The sequence below is a fragment of the Nicotiana sylvestris genome, chromosome 10, assembly GCF_000393655.2.
Source record: "Nicotiana sylvestris chromosome 10, ASM39365v2, whole genome shotgun sequence".
NCBI lineage: Eukaryota > Viridiplantae > Streptophyta > Magnoliopsida > Solanales > Solanaceae > Nicotiana > Nicotiana sylvestris.
The window spans coordinates 19,761,058-19,782,677 of record NC_091066.1 but is presented as its reverse complement, the minus strand read 5'-3'; the positions used below and the strand labels follow the sequence as shown (position 1 = coordinate 19,782,677).

At 35.6% G+C, this 21,620-nt stretch overlaps 1 protein-coding gene across 1 annotated transcript; it reads left to right on the top strand.

Annotated features, from left to right (window-relative positions):
• The first annotated feature begins 15,978 nt into the window (after positions 1-15,978).
• LOC104219898 (glycosyltransferase BC10-like) lies at positions 15,979-19,142 on the top strand. The gene is made up of 2 exons (XM_009770667.2): positions 15,979-17,048; positions 18,206-19,142. Exons 1-2 carry the CDS (start codon positions 16,425-16,427, stop codon positions 18,845-18,847), a joined length of 1,266 nt encoding a protein of 421 aa, XP_009768969.1. The 5' UTR covers positions 15,979-16,424; the 3' UTR covers positions 18,848-19,142.
• Positions 19,143-21,620: the final 2,478 nt, after the last annotated feature.

Sequence of the window (21,620 nt, the reverse complement as noted above, 5' to 3'; positions counted from 1 at the left end):
TCCCAGGATATTGGGAATGGGTTGAAGACGTACTTGGTGGAAGCCAACAAACTCTGAGTACAACAAAGATTTACGATGTTGTCTATGCCTCACTTTTCACTTATGATCGAAACTCGACCATTTTGCAAGCATTTTGTGAGGCTTGGTGCCCCAAGACGAACACACTTCTTACATCAGCTGGGGAGCTATCTATATCTCTTTGGGACTTACATATCCTAGGGTTTGCCCATTGCGGGTTCTCCGTACGAAGAAGTGGTACCTGAGACAAGAGAACTCATCGATTTGAATGAAAAACAAGTCAGATTTATTCCTCGATCTTGCGAGTATTTATTTGCCGCATTTCATCATCTTAAGGAGGGTACGGGTGCTACCCAAAAGGTCTCCTTCATCAAGTGGACAAGTTTTTGGTATAAAAAAGCTTTAATATATAGGCCTGCCCCGTTGCGAAAGGAAAAGAAATCTGCACGCCTAAAGTCAACACATAATCCTAATGGAGTTATTCCCGAGATGACGAGGTGGTCGAGTGATCAAGAAACTATATTCTCTAAGCTTAGGGTGAGGTCTGACAAGAAAGATGAGACATATGTAGCGGCATTCTTATCAATTTGGCTATGTGCCTTCGTGTTCCCCAAGGTATTAAACTCCATTCGCCCTGAGACTTTCAAGATGGCAAGCATGATGGCAGGCGGGTGACAGATTAGCCTTGCAGTCCCAGTTTTAGCGAGTATTTATCATGGTTTGAATAAGATTTCGCGTTCTTCCCAACTCGATCAGGTCAAAATTTCTTTTCCCATTCATTATGTTTATGTCGGTCTTGCACATTACTTCAAAACCCACTATCCACTTGCTAAGGGTCCGTCTGTCCCTTTGATGGTGGCATACTCAAGAGAAGGGGCTGCAAGGTACTTTGACGAGAAGGATGGAAGAAAACGCATCCACAATGGGGAGTATATAGTTCGTGCACCAACAATGTTAACCAATCTCCGTCCTTATTATTACGTGGATAACGATGCCCCTCAAGAGTTGGAATCAAATTACTTCATGAGCTTACGTTTTAATTACCTTCCTTTGAGGTATGGTAACTCATTCATCATTGAGCCATATAGCCCGCATCGGTTCGGTCGTCAATTTGGATTTTACCAGAACGTCCCCGACTTTTTGGAGAACGATATCTGCAATGCCTCTCTAGATGAAGGAATCAGATTTTGGAGGATTTGCACACTGTATCGATCTATGTCACGTGCGGTTTTTCCCCCAGCGGGAGATCCTATGGAGAAGCCTTTCTCCACTAATTATATGTCTTGGTGGGAGAAAGCGCATGAGAAGTTTCTCGATAATAACTTACAAGCTTTGATAGACAATGTTGGGCTAAAGTCTACAACTCCTTTAGGAGGTGAAGATCAAGGTGTTGGAAAGACGCTCGCAAAAGTTAAAAAAATATCAACTCCAATCCCAAAAGTAGTTATGCAACCTAAAAAAAGGAAGCTTAAATCCTCAAAGGCAGCTTTGAAAGAAGTGGTGTGCACTTCAACAACTATAGAGACACACCCTCTAGTTCTTCCATTTAACACGTGTGTTCCTCAAGACACAAGCCAAAGTACCAATGAAGATCAAAATTGGAAAAGAAAACGGCCTAACCCAATAGAGATCGTAGAGGTTCAAAGTGTTGATAGTCCCTCAAGAACGCATACAGCTTGTAACAAAGAGGTAAAATACAATCGCCTCGCTCATTCCTTTTTTTAGGAGTAGCTTCACTATAAGTTACTTACTTTCTTTGCCTTTTCTTTATGCAGTTAAACACCATTGGGCATCCGATGGTATCCCCATGCGACAAGCCGCAAGTGAGTGATGAATCTATTGGAGGGCCTACATGTAAAGTGAAGTCATCGTCAAAGGCGTCATCTCTTCCTTACGACGAATCCCTAAAAAGACAAACTCCAAATGAGATAACTCGCATTTCACCAATGACAAATACGACGGTATCTATATTTGAAGGAAAAAGCATTGTTTTCAATCGCAAGAAGGAATTCATTTTGGGACTTTGGGAGGATATTTGTAATAGGCTCTCCAAAACTCGTCCGGAATTGCTCTCATCTTATAGGGAGCAAATCATTGAGATTTTCGAGGATATGAAGAAGGCGAATATTCTGGATTTTTCTCCATTAGAAGATTTACTGAATTCTCTTTTTGAACTTGCCGCATCATATGACCAAGAGCGATCCAATATGACTGATAAGACGAGTGAAGATGAGAAGCTAGAGTTGATTTCCAAGGCTAAATAGCGTCTCGAATCATTCAAAATTGAAGCAAGTGAGAAAGTCAAGAAAGTTTCCTCTAGTGAAAAAAAAATGGAAGAGAGCCGTGAAGAAGTTGCAGACATTACAACAAGAGAGGGAGAACCTCGAAGGTGTTATAGAAGCGACTCAAAAGGAGGTTGAAGAGATTCAGAAAAAATTTCAACTGCCGAGACTGAGGTCTCTTCATATGACAACATAAATTTGTTGACTATTGATGATTCGTCCAATTTGGAGAAGAAGAAGAAGAACTTGGAGACTAGCTGTCAAGAACTGATCAACTACAAATTTTGTTTAGATTAGGCTGTTAGCATTATCTCCCCTTTTATTTTTTTATATTAGGTTGACCTAGAGGAAATTTATTTCATCTTAGATAAGATTGTTTCTCGTTTGCTTTACATTACCCGTCATTTATCTTAGTTGAATAATTTTTTACTTTACGCACTTGTAACGAAAGATTCATATCTTGTCGTAGGAGAGTCCAAATAATGAACTATTTGATTTTTCAAAAATTAGATTTCAATATCTAAAATATATCCAAAATTTAGAATCAAGCACCTTCAGAATCGCCCCAGATAATATTTTGGGACCAACTTTAGATCCCACCACGTTGAAAATTTCAGATTTGCGCAGTCTCACCAAAAAATTCATATCTCGGTGTAAAAATATCGAAACGGCAAACCGTTTGATTTCAAGAAAACTAGACTTCAAAATCTAGAGCATATCCAAAATTCTAAATCAAACAATTTCAGAATCGTCCCAAATAATATTTTGAATCCAACTTTATATTGCACCTCGCTATCAATTCCAGATTTGCCCAGTCTCACTAAAAAATCATATCTTAGTGTAGGAACGTTGAAATTATGAACCGTTTAATTTCTTCAAAACTAGACTTCAAAATCTAGAACATATCCAAAATTCTCAATCAAATAACTTCAGAATCGTCCCAGATAATATTTTGAAATCAACTTTAGGTTCCACCACGTTGAAAAATTCAGATTTGCGCGACTTCGCCAAAAGTTTTGTATCTTGAAGTAGGAATGTCGAAATCATGAATCGTTTAATCTACTGAAAACTTAACTTCCAAATATATAACATATCCAAAATTCAAGATTTAATGCCTTACGGATACATTCAGATAATATTTCGAAGTTAAGACTAAATTCTGATACACCGACAATTTCAGATTTGCGCGACTTCACCAAATATTTTATATCTTGATATGGAAGCCTCGACATCAGAAGACGTCTTACTTGCCATAAATCAAAATTTAAGAGCCATATTCTCACAAATATCTTGGGGTTCAAATTTCACTGAATTCGAAACATTGCGCCAAGCAATCATTTCCTTATACTTGTGTTTCCTTTTGACGCCTCGCTTCTCTTCCCCTTTTTTTTAGGCAGAGGGCGGACTTAGAGACCAACAAACTTGAAGGTTTGGCAAACCTGAAGACATAGAGAATCCCTGAACTTCAATGCAAATACTTGACATCCTTCTAAAATCGGCCCATTGAAGATATCAATTTACCAAGGAGGGTTGCCCCCTTTAAATCAAATGAGATCAAAGTTCAATAGGAGAATGGCATTTCAGCTTGATTTTGCATTCCTCCATACTTCACTCGAACAACAATTGGGGCAATATGTATCTTTTGAACTTATGCGACTGAACTTAGAATGAAACTCTAAGCTGCCTACGCACCTCGATGAAGAGGATCAAGTCATACCGTAGTTCAGACTGGGTAGATTTGCCTAGGCCGCCTCTTTTGAGGTTTTCAACCTAGCGGACTTTGTTTTTTACATCCTAACTTTTGCCTAGGCCGCCTCTTTCGAGACTTTCAACCTAGCAGACTTTTTTTTTGGGCCGTACACAGTTTATACTCTTGTGGGTTAGGAGTGTAGCAACGTGCAGTTTAGGCTCGTGCGTCAAGGAGCGTGGTGACTTCAAGGATAATACTTCTTCAAAAACTTGTCATTGATAGGGCCGATCCCCATACCATCTGCATCAACCAGCTTGTAAGCCCCACTTGAATAAGCTTCTTGTACGACATATGGCCCATCCCATTTTGAAGTGAACTTCCCTACAGGTTTATGGGAATTATGGGTCTTCGTATGGCAAGGACTTGATCTCCTACTTGAAAGGATCTCGGACGAACTCTTTTATTGAAGGCGCGAGACAATCGAGCTTGATAATATTCAAGACTCTATTGAGCTTCCAATCTCTTTTCATCAAGAGCTTCCATTTCTGTTAATCGAAGTCAAGCATTTTCTTCATCAGTGATCCCTTCTTGAATAGCCAGTCGTAACGAAGGTATTTGATGCTCAAGTGGCAAGACAGCTTCGACTCCATAAACGAGTGAATAAGGAGTTGCCTGTGTTGGCGTGCGATGAGTCGTTCTATATGCCCATAGAGCTTCTTCCATACGGTCATTCCAATCTCGTTTGGATTTGGAGACAACTTTCTTTAACAAGTTGCATATAGTCTTGTTGAATGCCTCAGCTAGACCATTGGCGGCAGTATTGTACATCGAAGAGTTACGTTGCTTGAAGCCAAAGAGATCACAAATCCTGTTCATCAACCTATTATCGAATGACTTTCCATTATCCGTTATTATATAACGAGGAATGCCAAAACGATAAATAATGTTTACTTGGATGAAACTTGCAACATTTTCCTTTTTTACTTCCTTAAGAGCAAGAGTTTCAGCCCATTTTGAGAAGTAGTCAGCTGCAGCTAAGATGTATAGGTGCCCACCAGAGGACTTTGGCAGTGGTCCAACAACATCTAATCCCCAAGCGTCAAATGGCCAGGATGCAACAGCCGGGTGCAATATTTCAAAAGGTTGATGAATAAAATTCGCATGGAATTGACAAGCCTTACATCTTCGAGCGTAGTTCAAACATTCTTTTACCATCGTTGGCCAATAATATCCCATCCTTTTTATATGGAAGTGGAGCTTTGGTCCATACTGGTGTGACCCACATACCCCAGAATGTGCCTCTTGCAAATCTTGGAGAGCTTCTTCTTCTCCTAGGCATCACAAGAGTACTCCCTCAAACGACCTTCTGTATAGAATATCCTTATAGTAAAGGAAGCGAGGTGCACGACGACGGATTTCAGTCCTTCTCCTCGGATGTTCTGGAAGTATCCCATAGCATAAGTAGTCGATAATGGGTTGTCGTCATTCTTCTTTCTCAACTTCAGAAACAACAACAAGCTGCTTGAGTTCGTTTTCTTCACCTTCGACCTCATTTGGCGGCGGTACTACCCAGTTTTGGCAGACGGTAACTTGCGCTTGGTCAGGCAAGGCTAATGATGAAGCTAGAGCAGCTAAAGCATCAGCCTTCTTATTTTCTTTCCTTGGTACATACTGAATAGTCACATCGCTGAGCCACCTCATCAACTTTTTTGCATAATCATGATATGGGCGTAGTTCAGGCTTCTTGACTTCGTAACTACCCAAAAGCTGATTGACCACTAACTAGGAGTCACCAAAGACTTGCAATTGCAATTGCTTCATATCAACGGCCATTTCAAGCCCAAGTATTAATGCATGATATTCAGAAACATTGTTGGAACAGAGTTGTGTTAAGGTGAAGGAGTAGGGCAAGACTTCACCTTGAGGAGTGACAAATACTACGCCAGCCCCGGCTCCCCCACGATGCGCAGCACCATCAAAGTACATCTTCCATGGAGGTTGAACTTCAACGACCATTGCGTCCTCATCAGTAGTTCATCAATTAGCTCTCAGTCATCAGGTATCGGATGATCTGCCAAGAAGTCTGCCAATGCTTGTCCTCTTATAGCCTTTTGAGGGATGTACAAAATCTCGAATTGTTGAAATTGGAGGTACCATCTCGCTAGTCGATCACTAAGAACAGGTTTTGACATCACGAACTTGATGGGATTTGCTTTAGAAACAAGACAGACAACATGAGCTTGAAAGTAGTGCTTCAACTTTCGAATTGAGAAGACTAGAGCCAAACACAACTTTTCAATTGGCAAATAGTTCAACTCGTTAGGTGTCATCATCCTGCTCAAGTAGTAAAGAGAGTTTTCTTTCCCCTCACTATTTTCTTGGGCCAATAATGCTCCAACAGACCTTTCCTGTGCCGCAATGTATAGTATCAATGGCTTTTCTGGTATAGGAGCTGCTAAAACTGGATGCTTCATCAAGTAGGTTTTGATACTTTCGAAGGCATTGCTACAAGCTTGATCCCACTTGAAAGGAACGCCTTTCTTCATGAGGTGACTAAATGGTTGGCACCTCCCAGCCAGGTTTGATATGAATCTTCTAAGGTATGCTAGCTTTCCTTGCAGACTCTTCAATTCATGGATATCTCGAGGCTCAAGCATTTTCAAAATGGTATCCACTTTGACTTGATCAATTTCGATCCTTCGATAACGGACAATGAAACCAAGGAACTTTCCAGAAGTAACTCCAAAGGCACATTTCAACGGATTCATCCTAAGTTGGTACCTCCGGAGTAATTCAAATACCATCCTCAAGTCTTTCATGTGGTCACCCTTCTCTCTTGATTTCACTACCAAGTCGTCAACATAACATTCGACATTCTTGTGGAGAAGATCGTCGAAAATATTCTGCATAGCCCTTTGGTAAGTAGCACCAGCATTCTTCAAGCCAAAAGACATTACCTTGTAGCAATAAATACCCTTGGGGTGCGAAATGCAGTAAGCTCTTCATCTTTTGGTGCCATGCGAATTTGGTTATAGCCCGACGAACCGTCCATGAAAGACATTGCCTCGTAACCAGTAGTAGCATCGATCATCAGCTCTAGAATAAGAAGCGGGAATTCATCTTTGGGACATGCATTATTGAGGTCCCTGAAGTCAACACATACTCGAATCTGGTCATTCTTCTTCCTTACAGGGACAATACTTGAAATCCATGTTGGGTATTTAACTTCCCTAATAAATCCAGCTTCAATGAGTTTGTTAACTTCAGTTTCAATCAGGGGAACCAAGTCTGGCATAAAACGCCTTTGAGCTTGTTTAATAGGGCAAGCACCATTTCTGACTGCAAGGTGATGGACTCGAAAGGACTGCTACTTTCGGGTCCAAGCCAGGCATCTCTTTGTAACTCCAAGCAAAGACATCCCTGAATTCTTTGAGTAACTCAATATAAGTGCTCTCTTCATCAGCTTCTAGTAAAGCACTTAGGTAGGTGGGTCTTGGTTCCTCATTAGTGCCAAGGTTAACTTCTTTTAAGGCATCAACTGTCGTCTTCACTCCTTCTTCAAGTTCAGGTAGAGCATCTTTCGCATCTTCATCTTCTTGAGGGTCCCCATCATTGAAGGATATGTGATAACACGGCGAAACATCCTCCAATTCCGCATTATCTTCCATCGAAGACGAAACACCATTCTCGTCTTGTACAGTGATACGAAGAACCTACACTTTCTTCATCTTCGTCACGTTCCTTAGTGTAGAACACAGTATATGGCTTTACCTTCAGTACTTCTTCACATGAAACCACCAGTTTTGTTTGTCGCCTCATTTTGGAAGGAACCAAACTTTGGAAATCCTTAGAGATCTCCTGAATTTTGGGAAGTGGGTGTTCTTGTATTTCGATGATTTCTCTGGAACTTATTCCCCTTCTTTAATGGACCCAATCTCTCAAATATAGAAGTTCTCACAGTTGATTTTCCAAGCCGATCAAAGACAGAAGGCCTGTTAGAAGCGGTAGATTCGTTTTCTACAGTGATATAATTGTTACTCGCCCTTCTTATTAAGATGCGCACTGGTGACAGTTGCTTGTATCCCAGACCTTCACGGGGTTGCCTCGTTGCAGCTTCTGATGGGAGCTTCCCTAACTTTGACGGCTTGTTGGGATTGTATCCAGCTTTTGCAAATAGCTTGTAAGCGTTAGGATCGAAACCTTCATCTGTTCGCTTTGTAGGGAGTGCCACATTGTGCAAACGATTTTGGGCTACAAACCCTGCAAGCGGCTTTGAGGACAACTTTACTGCCTCAATTCGTTTTACCAGAAGAGTTAACTCCCTTAGCGTCTTAGTTTGGAGATTATGTGATCTGCCCTCGTCTTTCTTCCTTTTAGGGATATATCGGAGCGCGTGACTTACTTTATTTCCATAAGACGCAATACCCCCTTTATGAGATTTACTCACGTTGGCGGGTACCTCCTCAGTAACAGTTTTGGCTTTACCAATAGTCACATCAGCTCTTTTAGTTATGGGTTCGTCATTCTTGCTTTTCGTACCATCATCAACTTTCAGCTCCTTCACAATGCGGTTCTTCAAGTAGAACTTTCCATCGGCAAAGTGTGACTCAGCCTCGGTAAATGGCTCATCATCAGCAACTACCGTCTTCTCGACTTCACCCTCGTAGTATTTTAAACATTGATGGTAGGTAGATGGAACAACTTTATTCTCATGTATCCAAGGACTCCCAAGCAAAACATTGTATGAAGTCTTCGCGTCAATCACATGCAGCCATGCACTTGATTGCATATCTTCAATAGTGATTCCCAGCCTGATTGCGCCTATGGATCTTTTCCCCCTTGGTTAAATCCTTGGATCATCACACGACTTTCTGAGAGTTCGTTCATGGGAATACCAAGTTCTTTCACAGTATGGATTGGCAAAATGTTCACTGAGGATCCTCCATAAACCAAAATCCGATTTACCCTTTCATCGCGCATATAGCCAACCAGGTACAATGGGTGGTTATGAGGATTGTCAACTAGCAAAAGATCGTCATTTGTGAACGTGACCTTTTCCTCACAAGCATTAACTTCTTGAGGAGTGGACTCGATGGGCTTTTCCGAAGATGGTGCCAACGGTAGGTCATCACTCTTTTCTTCCCCTTTGTCATCATGGCAACAAGAGGCATCAATGCCCTCATAGGAAATCTTCGTGCGAAACCAACTTGGTAAAAACTCCTCCAAGGTCACTGGATTTCGTGGCTTTTGAGGGTGGTGCATCTCCACTTTTGCTTTCTTCAAATGCCTAACTGGATTCTTTTTTATTGGTTTTTTTACCATCATCTTCCTTGTTGGTTGTTCCACTGATTCTTTTTGTGGGCTCCTTTTGTGGTGCCTACAACGAGTCACCAACGTCCAACCTTCATCATCATCAGGTTGGTTGACTTCAACTTTGTCGCTCTCCAGTAATTCTTCATTTTTACTTTCTTTAAAATTACATAATTCATCCGGACTGAATGTGCCAAAGGTGATAGAGACTTGGTTTGCGCTTGCTTTCTCATCTTCAAGCACGATCTTCTTTTCACGAGCCAAGTCCATGACTTTATCCTTGAAGACAAAGCACTTCTCTAGAGGGTGGCTTACAAGTCGGTGATATTTGCAGTAGTTTGGGTAATTTGTTTTCCCAGCTTCATTTGGTCGCTTCATCTCCGGAAGCTCGATGAGATTTAACTCAAGGAGTTCTTCGAAAATGGCTGGCACATCAGAATCCAAGAATGGGTACTCTTTCTCTTGCATTTCTTTTAGAGTCAGCTTCCCACTTGGCTTATCTTGAAACGAAGTAGATTTCATACTCTGCTTCTTGCTCTCCTTCGTCGTGAACTTCACAAGTGACGTATTGACATTCATAGCTTCTTTGCTTTCAGACTTGGGTACGAATTTGCCCCACTTCCTGACTTCTTGCTTATCATTCACTTTGCGAGGTTCATAGATGGGTAGCCTTTCATTTCCAATGGAGGTCATGCTCAATTCCATGTCATGGGCACGAGTTGCAAGTTTTTTAAATGTGCTAGGCTTGATACCTTGCAAGATGTAGCGCAATCCCCAATGCATGCCTTGGATGCACATCTCTATGCCTGAAGCTTTACTAAGTCTGTCTTTGCAGTTGAGGCTTGCATTCCTTCAACGACTGATAAAGTCAATAACTGGTTCCCCCTTTCGTTGACGAGTATTTGTAAGCTCTATCATACTCATCGTGCGTCGTGTGCTATAAAAGCGATTGAGGAACTCTTTCTCTAGTTGATCCCAACTATCGATAGATCCAGCCTCAAGGCCTGTGTACCAGTCAAAAGCATTTCCTTTTAGCGAGCGGACAAACTGCATGATGAGGTAATCTCCATAAGTCCCAGCATTGTTGCACGTCTCAACGAAGTGTGAAATATGTTGCTTTGGGTTACCTTTACCATCAAACTGTTGAAACTTCGGAGGTTGATAGCCAACAGGCATCTTCAACATATCGACCCTTGTAGTGTACGGCTTCGCATATGTAAGGGAGGATTTGACAGAAACTTCATATTTGTTCTTAATGGTTCCTTCGATGAACTCTTTCAGTTGATCGATTGGAATCATCCCTTCAGATGAGACAGGGATAGCCTTAGTGGATGCTGCTTTTCTTGGGGGAGAGTCACTCTCTATTACTTCTGGGAGGTTGCCGGGTGCATGGGTAGATTCTTCTTCCATCAAGATTCTCACCCTGTCTGTTAGCTTGTCAATTCTAGCCTCTTGATTTTGCATGCATTTGGTCAAGCCAGCAATTGCTTCCGTCAAGTTTGCCAACTGCTCCTCCATAGATGAAGTGTTTGTCACCATGGCTTGCATGATTGTCGTAGATGACGGAGAGTAACATGAATTTTCACACAGATTGATCCTTGACTAGCTCACGCTATGTGGTGTAAGTGGGGAGGATCCATCGCTTGAAGCATCATCATCTTCCTTCACAGCAGAGTGCTTGGAGCTGGAGAGGTCAAGCAGAGCAAGAGTTTTCTTGATCTTTTCAGCAACACCGCTTCCTCCTTCAGATGCATTTGTGGAAGATCTTACTCCTTTTGAGGATGAAGATCCAAAAATAGGGGTTGATGCGGACGACACTTGGGGTGTCTGTTGTCCTAAAGAGCTTGCTTTGCTCCTCGTAACTGGTCCGAAACTTCCAAAGGTGACATCGAGGATGCTTTCCACATGAGCATAGAACCTAGAGTTAGCAGTCTTGGTGGATATTGATCTGGATTTGATTTTCTTCGAAGCCATTTCAATGTTCTTGAACTTTGGTGAGTGAAAAGTTGAGATGAGAGGTAGAGATAGTCCCACTGGGCGTGCCAGAATTTGTAGACAATAAATTTGCGTCGAGAAAATAAAATCAAGACCGAAAAATATCGCAACAATCGTAGTATTTTATTTCAAATATTTGAGTGTTACAATCTCTATGATTCCTCTGATTCTACTTTTCTAGTATAAATTCAAGGGCCTTTGAGCTTGATCTTGAATTGTAATTTGATTTATCCGTCACGAACACTTTGATTGTTGCCACGAATTTTATCACAAACAAGTAGCCTTGATCTTGAACGCCTTGTATTTGATTTGACTTCGTTCTTGATCTTGAATACTTGAATTGTTCTTCGTTCTTGAGCTTGAACTTGATTTCTTGAACTTGAACTTGATTGCTTGAAGCTTGAAACTTGTAGAGAAATTTGCGGCGTTTGATCCACGAGCTCTCTCTTGCTTCTTGTTATAACTTCTGGTCTCTTTTTCTGAGTTATGAAGACCCCTATTTATAGTTGTGGAAAGAAGGAGTTGTGATAAGAACAAACTCTTTCCGACCAATCAAATTGAAGTGTGACATGATCACATTTGATTGGCTAGAACATGTCACTTGCATACGTGGCGCGATTTCATTGGACTTTTAGTGTGACTGGGCATGCCTTGTCATTTTGACACATGGCACAATCCTATTGGCTCTTTCGTTTGACTTGGCGTGCCACATCATTTGACATATGATACCAAACTGGGCCTCTAGGAAGATAACATCTTGGGCTTAATTAAGTGGGCTCATCACTTTAGCCCAATAGATTAAGACTTATTTATTTAATCCATAAATATTGGACCTATATAATTAATTCATTTATATATTAGCCCATAATATTTATTTGGACCAATATATCTTGAATTTAAAATATAGTCCAAATTATTTTATGGATTTAATTTAAATAAAATTTATATGCCTATAAGTGTGAGAGAATTTCATACTTTGAATTAATTTAAATAATAAAATAAAGCAAATAAATAATTAATACTCAAAAATATTATTGATAAATTCAAATATTATATAGTGAAAGATTAAAAATAAATAAAAAAATTATTTTAAGAGATAGAAAAACCATATTCTTTATAGTATATTATAATAAAAGTAGCAGATGGGGATATAAAATAGGTGCCAAGCTAATAAAAAGTTAAGTAATAATGTAACCATATTAAGTAACGGGTAACACAATAACAATAAACAAAGAACAAAAAATAGAGAATTTTTTTTTGTAAACAAATAATATAATTGTAGATATATAGAAGAATTAGACATTTAAATTTGATATAAGAAAACTTTTTAAATTATACGAGAAAAAATATATTATATGGATAATATCACGCAATTGAAAACATAATTTATAAACCTAAAATTTAAATCATTTACAATGAAATAACACCAAGCAACAAATTAACAATATAAATATATAATTAAAATTGTCATGTAGTTAAGTTATAAAAAAATTAAAGTCAAAACTCTATATGAAAACAAAAGAAAAAAATTAATTGCTTATTGCACATAATACTAAATAATAATTACTAAATGTGTAGATTTATGAAAAATAATAAAAGAACTTCTTCGTTTAAACTTTGGCATATTTTCAAAAGAATTAAAAAAATAATACGATAATGTTTATATTATAGATACAACACGAAATGTGAAAAATAATTAAAATATTATATGATAGAAAATAATGTATATAGAGGTGAATAGAAGTAATGTGAAGGGGTCTACACTTTATATTTGTTTAATAAAATAATTAAATAGGAAAAATAATATTATTGATAAATTTAAACAAAATAATTGGAGCTACGGAACAAAAGAACAATGTTAAATTAAATTTTAGGGTAATACAAAACTATATTCATTATATTATACTAAAAGTAGAGCAATGAGTAAGGACATTAAGTAACGCGATAAGCTAATAAAAAGTCACATGGTAATATAGCAAGTGTGCATTATGATTAAGCCAAATGACAAGCTAATATAAAGCCACTTAGCAAATTATGACAATATTTGTTATAGTATTTGATTTTAATTGAAAGACAGGATATTTATTTAAATTTAAATAGAAAGATAGTAAATAAGATTCTTTTGAATCTGAATGGAAAGAAAGTTAAATTTGAATTGATTGATTAATTAATTAGGAAAGCTAATCAACACATAAATGTTCCAATTCAAACGGGAGGCTCAACGAGTGAGGCGAATTTTTCTAAATAATGAGAAAGAGTTTTTTGAAATTTGAGTTCACAACAAAAATAACAGAAAAAATAAAAACATGTTTGTTACTAGAAATAAGACTAAAAAATCTAGGCTCGAACCCATAATCATAATTACCGAGTTGTTGGATCAAAACTTAACTTTCGTCACTACCTTAAGGATAATGTTTAACTATGAATCGACTCAGACATTGGCTAAACAAATGTCAATTGTGTTGCCTTTTGATAAAATTAATTATCTAATATTTTATAATTTATTTTATATCTCAATTGTTTGGAAGCAATACATATATCTTTTTTATTTTTTTTATCTATTTTTCTATTAGTGCTAGCAGTTGCTATGCTAAAATATACAATAAGGAAGGATAGATCCTTCTCTAATGACTCATGTATGAACAATGACTTTTTAGCGCGTTGTTGATATTTATGTTCTCTCAAAATGTATAAGCCAATTGATCGAGCAACCTATATATATATATATATATATATATATATATATATATATATATATATATATATATATATATATATATATATATATATATATATATATATATATATATATATATATATATATATATATATATATATATATATATATATATATATATATATATATATTTGGATAGGGTAAACACATAGATGAATATAATTGCACTATTTGGGATTGCTATTTGCACAAAATAAAGTGGATTGTAAAATCATAAGGTAAGATTCATTTAATTAAGAATTACATGTAAGAACTCATCTTCTTTTTGTAGATGTACATCGTAGAAAAAAATATTTAAAGTAGGTTAACATTTATTTAATTATAATATATTAATCTTAACTATATCCCAAAGGTATCATTTAACTTGTTAAAAACAATGTGACTTTAATTGTGTGGTTAAAATTGAGGTAACTAGAAAAATTATTGAGCAAATTACGATCCAACAGTTTTATAAGTTAGTAACTCCCAAAAGTTAGAATATATCGTTGTTAATAAATTATCATGTATGTATATATTAATTTGTCACCGTATAATTTTAGGTTGGTAGAAGTTGATGTTGATGTGAGAATTTATTATGTTGAGATAATAATATAATATATTTTTATAATTTAAATTAAGATATTACGAAATATATTTTTATTTGTTACTACTCTATATAGTATGACTTCACTCAGTTTCAATATAGATGAGATAGTTTGACTTAACATGAAATTTAAGAACGAAAATGAAAACTTTTGAAACTTATGATCCTAATAGTTTTGTGGGGCCATGATATTTGCATTGGTGTAAGAACTTCTCATTATATGTAAAATGGGTAAATAAAAAATTTAAAGTTAAATTATTTTCAAATACATAAATGTGTCATTCTTTTGGAACAGACCAATAAAAAAAATATTTTATGTAAATTGAAAGGGAACGAATATTTATTTTTGAATCTTATTGTATTTTTTATTTGTTTGTATCACCGGTTATATATGAGGTTATAATATTTAAGTTTATGTCAATAGTTATTCATATAATTTGTTCTTTTTAATTTATAGAATTTAGCAGGATCATAATATGATCCGCACATCGTGCGGGTACTAATACTAATATACATCTTCAAGCTATCACTTATATTTTTCTTTTACAATTTGTTCTTTTTTTTTATTTTATATATAGCTAAAAAGGACAAAGAATGGAGAAAAATACTGCGACTTAACTTTTGTTTGCTTGTGGAAATTTGAAATTTTGTCATTGTAAACAATTGTAGATTAACTTTTATAACAAGAGAATTTTTCAAAGAAGTAGAAACATTTTGAGAACACTGATAAATTATAGACAAGAATAAGTTACAAATATTAAAATACATGTTTTTGTTTTGCAAATGTTTTCGCAAGAAAATGTTTAAATTTAATTATATCTTTTATGTTGTGATTTGCTTTGATATAAATACATTCAATTGAACATATTTGACCAAATTACCAAGTTGGTATGATCTATTAAAATGTTTTAATTCTAAACAATATTGATTGATTGAAAGACTAACATCATTTATGTCTGAAGTAAATGACATTATATAGCCGCTCTCAAAATAATAACTGAAAATTTATATATATTTTGTATATATATATATATATATATATATATATATATATATATATATATATATATACATACACACATTCTGTACGTTATATAAAAAATTTATACAAATTTTATATACTTTTTCGACTACCAATATAAATAATTTATGACGCGGACTAAAAGTGATAATACCCCGTATTTTTGTCTACATAGTTAACAACAGGGTAGTATTTGAAGTTTTTTTTTTCCTTTTCCATATAGATAGCATGAGAATATTGAGAGTCTAAGTGGTCATTAGCTTTGCTCCCTTCCTATATAGAAGGATTATGAGACATAATTTTGTTGGAGAAATTGAAATCCACTTGGCATAATCCAAACTAATTTTTCCCTTTTCTTTGTCTCTCTCTTCCTATGTCTGTTGTGCCATCTTCCTTCATCTTTGTTCTCAATATCTTAATCACCTGGAAATCCAATTCAGCTTAAATCTGATGAAAAAAATATTAAGATTCAACCCTCAGAATTTACCTTTGATTACCTTTACTACTTTTACATTTTCCGACAATGATTAGAATATCAAGTTTCCTCCATTATTTACTCGTACATTGTTCATGTAATAATCCCAGTCCCACTGGTAAAGATTAGGTGATATTGCATTCTATCTTGATCTTATATAATTAGATCTAGTTTTATGTACGATATTAGAAGAGGTAACTTAACATAGGAATCACATCTAGGTACACACAATTATATTCCATTTTTTTTTTCAAAAATATATGATTATATTATTCTCTTATACTCCTTAGAATCATAGTTGTTAGATCAGAAAATGAAGCATGAAACACATCAAAATCAGTTTACCTCAGCAAAATTATTTAATTCACAAAGGTACATTCATAGCCTTATTGTTTATTTCCTTTTCTTTGGGTCTGGTTTGGTTATAGGAATTTCAGTAAGCTTTTATCTCAAAGATGTTCCAATTACGTTAAAGAAAAAATTATTTTCTTTCCAACCTTCTCCACTTATAGTAACACCAAAACTGAATCCTCCACCATCTCAGCCATTGAATTTACCTTCGAATCAACAGCCACAACAACGCGTACAATTAAATAATGATCGTCGCGTCGAAAATAATATTAAGACGAAAAGGGTTGGTAGAATAGGGTTAACAGATTATATTAAGCCTCCAGAAGCCATGCACGATATGAACGACGAAGAGTTAATATGGAGAGCTTCAATGGTTCCTAAGGTTAGGAATTTTCCATTTAAACGTACCCCAAAAATTGCATTTATGTTTTTAGCAAGAGGAAGTTTGCCATTGGCTCCTCTTTGGGAAAGATTTTTCAAAGGAAATGAAGGGCGTTACTCCATTTATATTCATTCACAACCATCTTTCAACGGAATTGCACCTGAAGAAGGACCTATTTTTCATGGCAGAAGAGTACCAAGCAAGGTATGTTAAGTATAAACGCCAATTGCAATTATATAGTTTTTCTAAATGCTTCATTCATTTATCTTATTGCTTAGTACACTCCCACCTCTCTATAACATCATCGCTATATAACAATCATGCACAATAAAAGTCAATTTTTTGGAACCAATTTTTATGCTATAATATATGGTTTCTATAACAATACTTTGTTATAACTATGAAAAAAATTTGGAACAAAACGCTGTTATATAGAAATTAATTTGACTGTAGTAGTATTTAAGTTATGTATGTGAGCGGATTGTGTAGAGAATTTTTATAGTAGACTTCTTAAAGAATGGGCGAATTGCACCAAGTTCTACTTTTAACTCTGCTTTTTAAAATATATCCATAATTTACAATGTATCTAAATTAGCCAATTCACCCTAGAACTAAGTGTCCTGAATTTCTATATCCTGAAATTTAGGACATAAGATCGAATTTTTAGACACAATTTTCACACTTTAGGACACGATGTCCTGAAGTTTGAACCTCGAAGTTTAAAATTTAGGATGACGTGTCCTGAAATTTGAGCGAACTAGGTAATCTTTAAATACATTATAATATAGATATATTTTAAATAGCATGCTTAAAAGTGGCTACCTAGTGTCATTTCCACTTAAAAAATCTAGTGGACCAATACATCTTGTCTTTGGGCTTGACTTGACCATTTTCAATTTTGGGTTCGGCCAGTTTAAGATTGTTATACAAATAGCCGGTAACATTCAATGTTTATTTTTTCTAATCGGTTTATATAGATTATGTATTGATTATATACAATTATACATATATTATATGTGAATTGTAGATATATTTTATATCCTTCGGCAATTTATAATTTAGCAGATTAGGTGAGCTGCTATTTGGGTTTATACTTCTTGTTGGATTTCCTTTTCATTAGGTGACTACATTTGTACTTCCCGCACTGTTTAGTGGGAAGTTCATAATATAATATTAATTTAGTTATATGCAGAATGCTAATTTCAATGCATATGAAAAACTGTCCTAGTTATCACATAGCTTGTGTATATGTGTTATTTCAATTTACATAAAGAAGCTTCTTTGACCTTTTTTGTTGTACGATTGTTATTTTATAACTCTATTTAATTTGATAATATCCTCATTGTTGGCAAAATGTGTAGAGAGTGGACTGGGGAGAATTCAGCATGGTCGAAGCAGAACGAAGGTTACTAGCCAATGCCTTACTTGACATGTCAAATGAGCGTTTTGTGCTGCTTTCAGAGGCTTGCATCCCCTTGTACAATTTCACTGCCATCTACACCTATATCATGAACTCCACGAAAACTTTCGTGGAGTCCTATGATGAATGGGGCCCTGTTGGACGGGGCCGTTACAATAGCCAGATGACACCATGGGTGACCATCGAACAATGGCGAAAAGGGTCCCAATGGTTCGAACTCGACCGGGAGATCGCCGTCGACGTGATCACCGAGCCAAAGTATTTCAATTTATTCAAAGAATTTTGTAGGCCAGCATGTTACTCCGATGAACATTACTTGCCAACTTTTGTAACTATGAGATATTGGTGGAAAAATGGCAACAGAACGTTGACTTGGGTTGACTGGACAAAAGGTGGGCCCCATCCAACGAAGTTTGCTAGGACAGAGGTAACAAAGGAGTTGTTAAACCAAATGAGAAGTGGAATTCAGTGTGAATATAATGGAGAGCCTACAAGTATGTGTTATCTTTTTGCAAGAAAGTTTTTGCCTAGCTCATTGGATAGGCTTTTGAAGTTTGCTCCTAAGGTCATGATGTTCGGTTGATATATGTATTTTTGTACATATAATCTCTCACTTCACAACGGTTTAATTTTACGTATGGTCACTCGTGCCTAAAGAAGGCACAATTTTCCTAACATTATTTTCAGAAGGAAGATTTTGTAGGAGTTAGTTTCTATTAAAATTAAATCAAAAGCAAATGCAATGTCATGTAATTCTTTTATTTTCTTGATAGGCCTTTTTTTGGTCGTATAGAGTGCTACCTCATTTTCAATGTGACAATGAACAAAAATCACTTGTGTATTTTTTTTGTCACAACTGATGGATTGTTTTGTGTGGAGATAGACTAATATATATATATATATATATATTAGATTAAATTATACTCCTGCTTGAAGTTGCATTTGGTGGTATTATTTATATTTGGTAATGCAAAGTCAAAGAGTTTTCTGTAGTTCTTTTTTTCCTTCTTTACTACTTTGTCTTTTGTGAAAAACAAAGTGTCCCTCGTCTATTGTGGAAAGTTTCTTCCTCTTTTTAAATTGAATTACTCTTTGTTGCACTTGTAAAGAGCTAGAAAAATAGAGTGGTCTCGCACACATGAGAAATTGGTCCTAAATGCAAAACGGGTTGATTTCCCCCCCCCCTCCCACACACACCATTGAATTCTGTAACAGCAGTCGGGCCGAAATCGCTTTCAAGATTGGCTTGCCACGTCATAGTATTTTTTGATAAGTTATTCTTGTTTCCTTCTTGTTCTTGGTCAATATTATCTACTCATTTTTCTTACGGTATCAATCATTTCCTTCAATATAGTGGCGAGCAAAGTTATTTTCCCTTTGGATCTTATGCATGTTATGAATACCTAATTTTTGTATGCTTTTTAATTCCTACAAAAAAACTAACTTTTGGATGGTTTTAGCTATTTTAGTTAATTTTCTTTGAATTTATTTGTATATTTATATGTGAATTCCTTAATTAAAAAGTATTAATTTTTTTTTTATATTTTAATTTGCATCCTTAATTTATATATACCAAAAAAAATTTCTTTCTACTTGCATATTTTCTTTAGAACTAAATAAGACTATAATTTCATTAGAGTGAAAAAGGATTGGGTTAGTGTATTTTAATTAATATTGAACCAAAATTGGCCCAAAGTTTGAGCCCAGTTCGGCCATACCTGGTCCAATAAATGGCCTGTCAAGACCTGGTCCAAACGGCGTAGTTTCATGATTAAACTATATAGTTTTATTAGTTAGTTACTTCACTATAATACGTGTCTTGCCTAATCATAGATTTTTATTTTTTTCCCCTTGGATTGATCATATAAACATTAGTTTAATTGGCTAAGTTGAATGCTGAATTTTTTGCTTTTACATTGGTTTTAATTGGTTAGTTAGTTTGATATTAATTTGTGAAGGGTAAAAGATAAATGATGAAGTAGTGTACATGTTTGGTTTCTTTTACTGTTTTGGAGTTGTTGGGAGTACATCTACTTTTGTTTGTGTCTGAAATTAGTGAAAAAGGACAGTCCTTTTCTCATTTTTTGGGCATATTTTTGGTTAAGGCAAAACCTAACCTCAAGGACCTTCTACTACTATAAAGAGAGGGGTCCCCGAGGAGCAGTTGAATACATTATAGTAAAGTAAGCTGAAACCAAGAAAAAATCTTCCAAAAATAAAAGCAGTAAATTTAGTTTCTAGGCTTTAGTTTCTTTGAAAGTGCCTGAAGTTTGTGGGTTTGATTTTTTGGTTTATTTCGGGTGTCTTTTGCTGCTAGTTCTTGTTGGTTTTGGCTGGGTTTAGTTGCCGTTTTTCTCTACCTTGTTGCTGCGTTTAAAATTCTGCAATCTAGGTAACTTTCAACCTTGTAATTTTGTTCTATTCGATTGAAAGTGAAGAAGAGTCGCATATCCGAGTTCCTTTCAGTTTCTTTGGTTCTTATTCTACTTCCTGCTCGTTAAAAGAATGCATGAGTGCCGAAATTATTATAAGAAGTAGACTAGTTTATTTTACATTCGCTTAAATTTGGACTAAAAATTTGTCGGCTATCAGAGGATTACTTCTGATGAACCTAATTATTACACTAGTTAATGTTGTGAACTTGGTTCAAGGTTACTATCATTCTTAGTTTTTATTATTAGGTTGTTAAGTATAGATCAGGCGACTTAATTTTAAAAAAATGCATTCTAAAAGGTCCAAACTTTTCACTGCTCTTTTACATAAATAAATGTGCTTGAAGCATTAGGTGAAATTTGAAAATGGAATTTTTAGATTCACGCTGTTCTTGATTTTTTTTTTTGACAATGTAATATTTTTTATTTTTTTGATGTCTTAGCTTGGTCTATTTCGTTTTGTTATCCATTGCATGATGAAATCTTTGTTTACTTGTCATCCTTTGTTAGTTTTAATGAGCATATGATTTTACGATTGCAAATTTTGAATGCTTTTGTTTGATTAATTTATTCAGAGTTTGGTTTAATATAATAATAAAAAAGGGAACATTCTTCGTCATTAGCATATGAGAAATTTTCATCCTATACCATATAAGAAACTATATTACTAAATATGTTCATAGTTTACATATTACCATTCATGCTAATAGTATTTCTACATAATATACACAATGCATTAAATAAGGAATCATTATAGTTGTATGATTCCTTATTTAAGCGCCCTAAAAAAGGAGAATTACATATTTTCCAGATCTTCCAACGCAGATCACGCACAGTAATCACCATCGTCGACTTCTTTACAAAATTTCCGTACGCTGTTTTTTGCGCTAAACTCTATTTCAACATTTTCTCTGATTTCACAAA

Excerpts from the sequence above, each read along its gene's own strand:
- LOC104219898 (XM_009770667.2), top strand. The coding sequence starts at position 16,425 with ATGAAGCATGAAACACATCAAAATCAGTTTACCTCAGCAAAATTATTT. Across the intron at positions 17,049-18,205 it reads GCAGAAGAGTACCAAGCAAG|AGAGTGGACTGGGGAGAATT; the intron begins GTATGTTAAGTA and ends CAAAATGTGTAG.